We start from the raw sequence: 10,000 nt of genomic DNA, 5'->3' as shown, positions 1-10,000 counted from the left end.
TACACGATACACGATGTGGCTTAAATTAGCATGCTTTCGCTGTGATCGTCGTCTCGCGATATGTGGGACCCGATCGATTCCGAATCGCTCGGGATGCCTGCTGCGAAGACGTTGAGAACTGCGGGCTCTTTTGGCGCATTTTCATCGAACATTCTGGGAAAAAAATCGATGCGGCGGCGATTTTCAGAGATGGGCGCTGATGAGAAATCGGATTTTTCGTTAATAGACCTAGCATGTAATGTGTGAAATCATTTCTGAGAAAATTCAATAAATGTTTGTTCAGGACCCATACTTTCAAATGGCAAGTAACAGTACAAACGTAAATCAGGATATCAAAAACAACCCCCAAAGAGAATGAAATAAAAGACCTACTAAATGGATTAGACAAAGCAGAGGGACCACACACACACACACACAAACATATATATATATATATATATATATATATATATATATATATATATATATATATATATATATATATATGCGTGTGTGTATGTGTGTGGTTGTGTATACGCATATGCATACACATACATCTAGACGTATGTATATATATATATATATATATATATATATATATATATATATATATACACACACATATACATGTATGTGTATGTATGCATGTGTGTATATATATATATATATATATATATATATATATATATATATATATATATATATATAATATACACACACACATATACATGTATGTGTATGTATGCATGTGTATATATGTATATATATATATATATATATATATATATATATATATATATATATATATATATATATATACTGATTGTACATGTGGGGGCATTTTAGGTCTGCGTTATGATTGAGTTCACCCATCATTTCCCGCTGCACATTCCTACTTAGATGAAGTTAGCAGTGAGACGAAGCTTTCTGAATATTCAATTAAACATTCCGCTACGAACAGCCATGACGTTCGGAGCGAGGAACCGAGGGAGATTTCTCCTCATGCTGGCTCTCGGGGTCGTCACGCTCGCCTTGAATCTATGGAAGGTATGTAAGGCAGGTGAACAGGGGAATAAGTATCACATGACAGTATATTCATATCGTGACAAGAAATGGAACCTGAATGCGGATCGGAACGTTTGAAGTGTTGTACAATTTGGTATTCTTTCAGGAAAAAATTAACCATGATAGTTCGTACTGCATTTTGACTGTTCAGCTCACACGGAGGGAAAAGAACGTTCATACTCCTCACAAGATATATCACTGTAACTAAAACCTAACAGATCGGTTTAACGGAGACTTTTAAAAATATTCGATCCACAACAAAGTGCTGGTTTTGTGTACCTATAAGGAGTTAGAAAGTCACAGAATATTCATAATGGTATCACTTTGAAAACAAATTTACCATAGATGAGTCGCTTTGGGCAATGGTGGATATGCAGATATGTTGATGAACTAATTTACTTTCTGAGGTATTTCACATAGGATACTTCTCTTGCATGGTATATTACAGTATGCTCATATAATGATAGGAAGTGAAATTTAAATGTTCAGTTGCTTGCACTCATACCTGTTTCACCCGCTTTCGGTGGACACGGAAAGGCTCCCCTGCGTGTGTTGATTTTCGTTCGATGTACAACTTGAATGGACCGGAGCATCTCATTAGAAACAGTTAAACGAAATTTGAAATGTGACCTTCATTCGTGAATGCCATTACAGTAGCTATGTATAAATGTAACACTGAGATAACTGATTATTTATAACTAACATTAGTTTTAAATAACCTATTATTTAATGCTGGGTTAAGGGTTTTGCGAATAGCTGTGTTGTGCCAGATGCCAAAAGGGCATGAGGATTAGTGTATGACATTCCAGTAAACGTCATGGTGCAAGTATATCATGAAATGAGTATTGGGTTGCGTATAAATATAACCATGATTTTACAACACTAGATATACTTTACCCACTCTTTGCACATAATTACACTCACGCACTCACTCATATGGCAGCGAAGGATGTTAGTCAGCGAAAAAAGCGACTGCTTGTTTGTAAAGGAGGGAAATTCTTCTCGTATTTCCAAACATCTCGAAGATGCATAAAACCTCACTTGGCCAATTTGTTGGGTATTTGACAAAAATCCCAATTTCTGGACATATTCTCATGTTGGTGCTTCAATACTTTATGTGACGGAAATGCTGTCAATCCAAAAAAAAAAAAAAAAAAAAAAAACTAACAATGGTAATTTATTCCTTGGCGCAACCCAGATCAGAATAAGCCGAGTCGAATAACAAGGCCAATAAGAAAATACCCCCCCCACACACACACACACACACACATATGGTCGCGGCATTTGCTCTCTCACTCTTTCTCGCTTCTCTTCTGGCACACTAAACACATCTCTTCTTGTAACTAAGGACAGTCAGTAAATAATAGCGTCTCGATTTACAGAGAATTGCACATACCTAGCAAGGAAAAAGCGATGCCCAATACTCTCTTTATTGCAGTTATCCAAAAATTCTGTATACTTATATTTACAGGGTTACATTTCAATGCTTCTTTGATAAGAATAATCATAAAAAAAAATGATCCACAATTCTAACGTGATTTCATTAAACGATTATAAGTTTAAGATTTGCAAAGCCTTCTTGTGCGATCGTCTCTAATTGATACTAATTTTCCATAGTTCTCTCTGGATCGTTTGCAACGATGCCACTATGTTTGAAGGTGAACATCTGTTGGCGCCATTTTAATTTGCTTATAGTGATCCGTTTTCTGACATTAGTTTAATTATCTTTAATTTTACCTATTAAGTCTTGTAATTCGAAGTGTGTGTGCTTGCGTGCGCGCGTGTGTGTATACACGAACACACACACACACACACACACACACACACACACACACACACACACACACACACACACATATATATATATATATATATATATATATATATATATATATATATATATATATATATATATATATATATATATATATATATATATAAAGGTATGTATATTTATTGCAGAAGGCTATGACAGTACCAAGTGTGGAAGTCAAGAGCATGGCCTCTACGTCGTCAGAGTCTGTCCTTACAAAACGATATTCGGAAGCATATGAGGAAAACACAGATGAAGGAGCGGCCTTAGAGAAAAGTCAAGAAGTTGATGGAGAAGAAGATGCAGACATAGTTGAAGATGTAGATGGGGCAGAGGCCGCTCACCGTCTCAGGGAACTCGGTCTGTCTCTCCGCAATTACACTCTTCCGGGATGCCACTGCGCCAGGTGGGTCCTGTGCTTGTGTTGCGGCCGTAGCAAAATAATCCTTCAGTTGCAGGATTGGAAATGTTTACGTTTTGTCTTCCTCTCATGGCTCCCAGGAGGTAAGTAGACCCACCGTCCACGGGAAGGGATACAGCAACGGGGAGGAGGGCGGCAAAACATGAGAAAATTCGAAGGATATTCTATCAGATTCCTTCTCCTAGCAAACGGTTACAGCAACATATGTGTTGACAAAAGAATGAGTGGTCGCTCGTTGTGTCTTGCTTACACTAAACGTAAGAAGGGAAGCAAGGGTCTTTTCATACTTTCAGACTTGATGGGCTACATAGAAATGGCATGAGTTAGCGAGATTAGTTAATCAACTGATAGGACATTGAAGCCATAAAAGACCAGGCCAAATCTAATCTATAAATGACTGGCATAAAAAATAATGAAGATATTGACGAAGAACCGGCAATGGGCACAAGGCGTCCTTCGGATATACATCCAGGCTCACATGGTAGTTGATTTTTCTGCTGAAACAAGATACCCACTCATTGATTACTCTTACCCTTGAGGTGAGTGCCTTTAGTACATATCCAATCTTACTCACATAAATTTGGGAAAGTGCAGAGGACTGCACTGGGCTGTGTAATAAGACTAGAATAGTTATGTCTTTGTACAAACTCACTTGAACTGACCGAACTGATTTGTGCAAGGTGCAATAGGAAACACTATACACTCCTTGTGTGCAGTGAGCTATTTACTCATTTCCACTCTTTTTACTGAAATTCATGCAGTATGGCAGTGACAGAAGATTAACTTCTGAAAAGTACAGATTCCCAGATTCCTCCGCCTAAAGATCCCTGAATCCAAATCAGTCAGTTGGACATCAGGACACCAGTATTCGAATGAACAAATTCACCATGCTTCACAATAAACAAAGTGCGTACATTGTTGAATCTGCGCGGGAATCAGTGATCAGTGCTATGGAGCCTCCCTCATGCGAGCTACGCATGAAAAGAAAAAAAAAAAAACAGTATCAGAAACACTCATCGGGTGCCAAGAACACATCTGCTCACCTGAAACTGGAGAGGCTTGAATAGGGATATCAGGACTTGAGCATCCTTTAAGCCACATCTGCAAGCTAACATATTACCAGACTGATCTGCCTCTCGGTTCCAAATGTCACAGATCATATACGATCCACCAAGAATAGTTTCAGGTGGATAGGTGAAGAAGGTTGGGACAAGCTATATAACATTATTGCTTAAACAGATTGATTTCAACATAAGCAGCATAACTGGCGGAGACGAAGACACAAGGTGGTGATGTGCAACTCTACTCACGCACAAGCTAGTAGAGGAAGTATCCTTTATAAGCGATGGTTTGAATGTTACAGTATATGCATCCCTTAGCGTCTGATGCCTTCTGCTGCTTTGATGTTGAGGTAGAACTCGGCGTCTAAGGAACGTCGTGGGAAGATCATTCCTTACATAAATGGATGAGGAAGAAGCACACCCTGTCAAGGAGTGAAAGGAGGGCTTGTATGACCATGATGACGAGCTGGATGAGGGAGATTTCGAGGGTGCTCCACCTGCATTTCTCGAAGACTTCGCGAGTCTGGTGATTGCACAAAAGTTGTTGAGTTGAGATAAAAGAGCCTTTGTCTGTTCCTCTCGGGAGTGAAAAACCGACGGACCCAGAGTTGATCCTAGAGGAACGTCGCCCTCCATGATACTATCCGTAGGAAAGAAAGGTTTTATCAGCATTGTTTCAGGTTTCTTGTAAAGGCTCGGATGGCAGAATATCAGTACCTGATCATTTAAAAGACTTTTATGTATCTCTCCCACAGTCGTCTGTACTCTGGCAAAGTCATCCTTGCTAGAGTACAAACACTGGCAAGGGCTCACTCTGATATGCAGGGTGCATGTGTTGTGCAGCCAGTACATTGTCATCCGCAACCTTCGTTCGGGAGGACCTTCGTTCATAGAGAAACTCTGGGATCGAAAGAAAAACGGCTTTAAAAGAGCACTAAAAAGAATGGACCGATGCGACAGTTTGAATGAGTGCACATCAAACGCTCACCCTGTTGTAGGTATATACAGGGAACCCCGACTATGGGATTAAAACGCCAATAACACAAAAAGTATCTTCAAAAGGGAAAATGGAGATTGTATATACAGAGATTATAAACAACTTTATAAACTTCACTAACAGTCAACTCGCGAAGAAGGAAAACATCTTGTGCAAAATATAAATGGGAACCACACATTATCGAGATATCACTTCGATAGGAAAAATGGCACATGATTCACAAGAGTCTACATACCTTCGTAACAGAACACGACAGAAAAGGGAAGAGCGTAAAATCAGAACATAGAAGCAGCGGACGATATAAGGCGAGTCCCGCTTGCCTGGCCAGGAGAGGAAAAAAAGGAGAGCATAGAAGCACTGAGCTTGAGAGGGCCGTTCTCCCCACGGGAAAGAATCGCCTTCACCAAAAGGAGAAATGACGCTGAGAAACTCGAAAATAAAATATCGATCATACGGCAGCAAGTAAACGAAGATAAGAATATGAATACGGGAAGAAAGCCCCTAAACAAGAGTGGAATGGCAATTATCATGAAGATATAACAGGGTAAAAAAGATAAAACACCGAAGTCAGGAAGATGACAGTTAAAGAAGAGAGAAAAGAAACCAGGAAAGGGAAATGGAAAATACCGTAAATAAAAACGAACACCGCGGCAACAATAAAAAAGGAAAGCATATAAACGTATAACAAAGGAAATACTTGGCAGAAGTAACAAAATCATATATAACCCTCCACACACACACACGCACACACAAACACACACATAAACACACACACACGTATCACACACACACACAAACAAACAAACAAACACACACACACACACAAACACACACACATTACAAAACAAATAAACACAATCTGATAATCAACAATCACGTTTTGATTTGCTGCTAATGACCTTAGCCGTTGACGCGGCAAGTCATTTAAAATAATTAATTATTTTACTCGGGGAGGGGGGGGGGGGTTGGCGCAGTGGAATAGCGAATAAAACATTTTCATTTACGTTTTCCTTCCTGGTTTCTCGTAGTTCCTCTGGGTAACGATGGAAACCACGCGAGGAAGAAGGAAATAGTGATAATGGTAATGGTAACAATGATAGAAAGGTAATAATGATAATATTGACAGTAACTGATAGGAACATGATATTGACGATAATGATATTCACAATAATACTGATAATAATGTTATACATAATAATAAGGATAATAATGTTATTATGATTGTTGTTATCATTACCATTATGATTATTATTGTCATTGCTATTATTATTATTATTATTATTATTATCATAATTAACATATTTGTTATTTTTGATACTATTATAAAGATTAAAAATAATTATAACGACTATAATAGTAAAGAAAATTATGCTAATGATGATAATAATTATTATAACAACAACAATAACGATGATGAGTATAATGATAATAATAATTATCATTATTATTATTATTATTATTATTATTATTATTATTATTATTATTATACAAATAGAGATAACAGTAATAAAGATGATGATAATAACGGTAATAATGATAATAAACAATAATTATAATGAAAATAATAATGATAGTAATGATAATGATATAATAATAATAATAATAATAATAATAATAATAATAATAACGATGATGATAATAATTGTAATAATAACATCAATGATAACAATAATAATAGTAGTAGTAGTAATGATAATGATAATAACAATAACAATAATACTGATGATAATAATGATCATAATGATAATAACAACAATATTGATGATAACCGTAAAATCTTATGAAAGATCAAATAAATATATACGGTTTGAATAGATTGCGTGCGTCTGCGTGTATATGTTCTTACCTTGTTGTTACCTATCAGGATCCTGTCTGGTATATATAGATTATCAGATAACTTTTAAAATCAGACGCACATTTTTGTCACACATCACGTTGTTTGGGAGATCGATTTATGTTTCAATATTTCTGTTCTCTCGTTATTCTTGCGTTCAATATTGTAATGTCATCTTTTTTCTAACTTCTCTCTTCCTGTAACATGTCACCCTCTTGTATTGGTATAGAGGTCAGTTTTTAAGATCTTCATAAGTTGAATGCTGAACCCCGCGGCAGTGCATTTTCCTATTTCTTAAAGGTTATTAATATGAACGTACCAAGAAATTATCGATAACATACACACATTAATTTTCAGAAGATACATACGATTACCATATGTTTCGCAATAATTATTCACTCTGCACTTGCTAAATATATGCTATGAATAACGAAAAATGAACTAATTCTACAAAACTCCCTTTAGCAGTGAATATTAATAACAAGTTTCTTCAGCTTTCCCCTCAGAACGGGACGTGACAGACCATGATAATCGTTATTATCATTTCCACACCTTTCGTAATCATCAAATTATTCGATTTTGTCTATCCTCTCATAAAAAAACATGGATTGATAATAGTCATCACTCTCATTGGATGTATTTTAGTATAATGGTGTAATGTATGCCATACAAAATTATAACATTTTTTATACAAGGCGTCTGGAAGATAATGACCTTCCTGTTCCCTGCAGCATAATACTAGGAACCCTCTTGACCTTCTGACCTCTTTTGCCTCTTGTTCAAACGCTGACCTTGCCCGGCCCCTTGCAGGCTGGGCATCGACATGGGCGACCTCCGGCGCGCGCGGGCGGAGGCCGAGCGGGGCTCGGAGAGGTTCCCTCGCTGGTTCCTCGAGCGCTTCTCCTTCGCCGGCGAGTCCACCTGCTCGGACTTCGCCACGCAGCGAGGGGGGCGCCAGAGGGTCCTGTCCTTCTGCTACTTCGCCTACAGGGGGACTCTGCCCGGTAAGCTGTATCTCGGTATTATTCAATCAATAGTATTGCGTGCGTATTATCTATTTTGTACCAAGATCTGCATTGTCAAATCTGCATTGTTACTACTGGTTCTGCATTATTTGTTTTGATGTAAGATTCTTAGTGTGTGATTTTTTCTTCAATGCTGACTGTGGTAGTTGAATACGCAAAATACTGGCTGGATATGATAATTTTACATACAGTAAAAATCTATATAACTTAATTTCCTCACCTAAGCAAATTATAGATATATTGAACATTAACAATGCACTCATTAACTGCAATAAAAAAGATGAAAACCAATTGCAAATAATGAAGGAATATTCCATGCGGTACCATGTGATGTCACTTTACTTATAACAACAAACATGCGAAATACATCAATAAACTATGACTAAACCCACTGGACAGGGAGCAAAGAGCAGAGGAAATACATGAGCTTTGCCTACATGAACGCCAAAGACATCAAGAGAATCTACCCCGGCTGGCTGATGAGGATCTACCACAGCGTCACCGCCGAGGACCTGCATGGCACCGAGGAGCTGTGCCGCATCTACTGCGACCACCCGCATGTCGACCTCTGCCTGGCGCATGACCTGCCCGGCGTCGGTGGGTGAGGGGCGGGGGTTAGGTGATAGCGATGGTGATAAGGATCATGATAATGGTAGTGGCAACGATAGTAAAGATGATAGTACTCACAATAGCAGCGATAGTACCGGTATCTTAATGTGATAATAATAATCATAATAGCAAAGTCATTAGACCGACATCTATTGTTTCATCGATTGATGACAACAGTGTAAGACTGACGTCTATGATTATCTCAAAATCACAAAAAAATGCATGCTACAGTATTTTTGTCCTTCCAGGAAATTTGTCGAGAAGAGGCGTGTATGGCAGGCTCTGGCGTTACACTCCCATGGGAGACCCAACTGTTGCAGCATTTCATTGTCGGGACATTGACAGGTACGCGGGAAGTATATATATAGGTAAATAAACAATTTCCAGAGGTGATGTACCTTGCTTTACAGGTGGTGTTTCAGGTTCGCAAGCGGCAACCCTTCCAGGCGGCTCACTGGCGAGAGAGTCCAGGCGTCAAAGACCTATTCCTTAAAACGAACATGCCAATAAATGTCCACTTGGACACTGGGCCAACACTGATTTTTTATGCATATGAAGCTAGGAATCTATTCCTAGTCCCAGGGTTCAAAATTACTTGATAAATCACGCAACATCATATACATCAGTGTCCAAACTTCCCATATTAGTACATAAAACTGTAATAATATTGAAAGCAACGTCAAAGTACAAGGTGCAGTGACGTTTTTCTGTTCTTTTCTTCCATTCTTATTATTTCCTTTCTCAACTGATTCCGGGACGAAGTTACGTTCTGGAGAGAGACGCAGCGGCCGTGAGGGAGTGGCTGGAGTCGGGCAAGACCTACCATGCCATCCACGACCATCCAGGCAATATAGCTGTGCTTATGGGAGGTACTTTTTACGTCCATGTATATGACTTCCAATCATCAGCAATGCTACTTCAGCAAATCGTGAATTACACCTTTCAGCACAATTTCAGGATAGAGCTTTCAGTATTACACGCATGAATAATAAATAATAGTGTTTGTGTATATTAGTATGCATGTACTTGTGTGCCCGTGTAATCATGTGTATGTATGTATGTACGAAGAACTCAAACATCAGTCAATTTAGTTCAACAATTATTCTACGTCATTCATCAACACACTCTGAACTCACGCCATGGAACAGGTCTCTGGGGCGGACTCAATAAGGACCTGCAGCTCATGAGGCGCCTGA

The 10,000-nt window shown here is 38.4% G+C and overlaps 1 protein-coding gene across 1 annotated transcript in view; it reads left to right on the top strand.

Annotated features, from left to right (window-relative positions):
- The first annotated feature begins 880 nt into the window (after positions 1 to 880).
- The window catches only part of LOC113821261 (uncharacterized), a 9,885-nt gene continuing 765 nt past the window's right edge, over positions 881 to 10,000 (top strand). Inside the window, exons 1-7 of the mRNA XM_070118716.1 lie at positions 881 to 1,026; positions 3,007 to 3,263; positions 7,981 to 8,174; positions 8,595 to 8,792; positions 9,053 to 9,149; positions 9,567 to 9,673; positions 9,953 to 10,000. The exon at positions 9,953 to 10,000 is cut by the window's right edge and continues 86 nt beyond it. Of these exons, the coding sequence (XP_069974817.1) occupies positions 943 to 1,026; positions 3,007 to 3,263; positions 7,981 to 8,174; positions 8,595 to 8,792; positions 9,053 to 9,149; positions 9,567 to 9,673; positions 9,953 to 10,000 (985 nt within the window). The 5' untranslated portion in view covers positions 881 to 942. The remainder of the gene's footprint in view (positions 1,027 to 3,006; positions 3,264 to 7,980; positions 8,175 to 8,594; positions 8,793 to 9,052; positions 9,150 to 9,566; positions 9,674 to 9,952) is intronic.

Source organism: Penaeus vannamei, chromosome 4 (assembly GCF_042767895.1).
Source record: "Penaeus vannamei isolate JL-2024 chromosome 4, ASM4276789v1, whole genome shotgun sequence".
NCBI lineage: Eukaryota > Metazoa > Arthropoda > Malacostraca > Decapoda > Penaeidae > Penaeus > Penaeus vannamei.
Note: the sequence above shows the minus strand (reverse complement) of the source record. Positions and strands in the feature narration are given on the sequence as shown.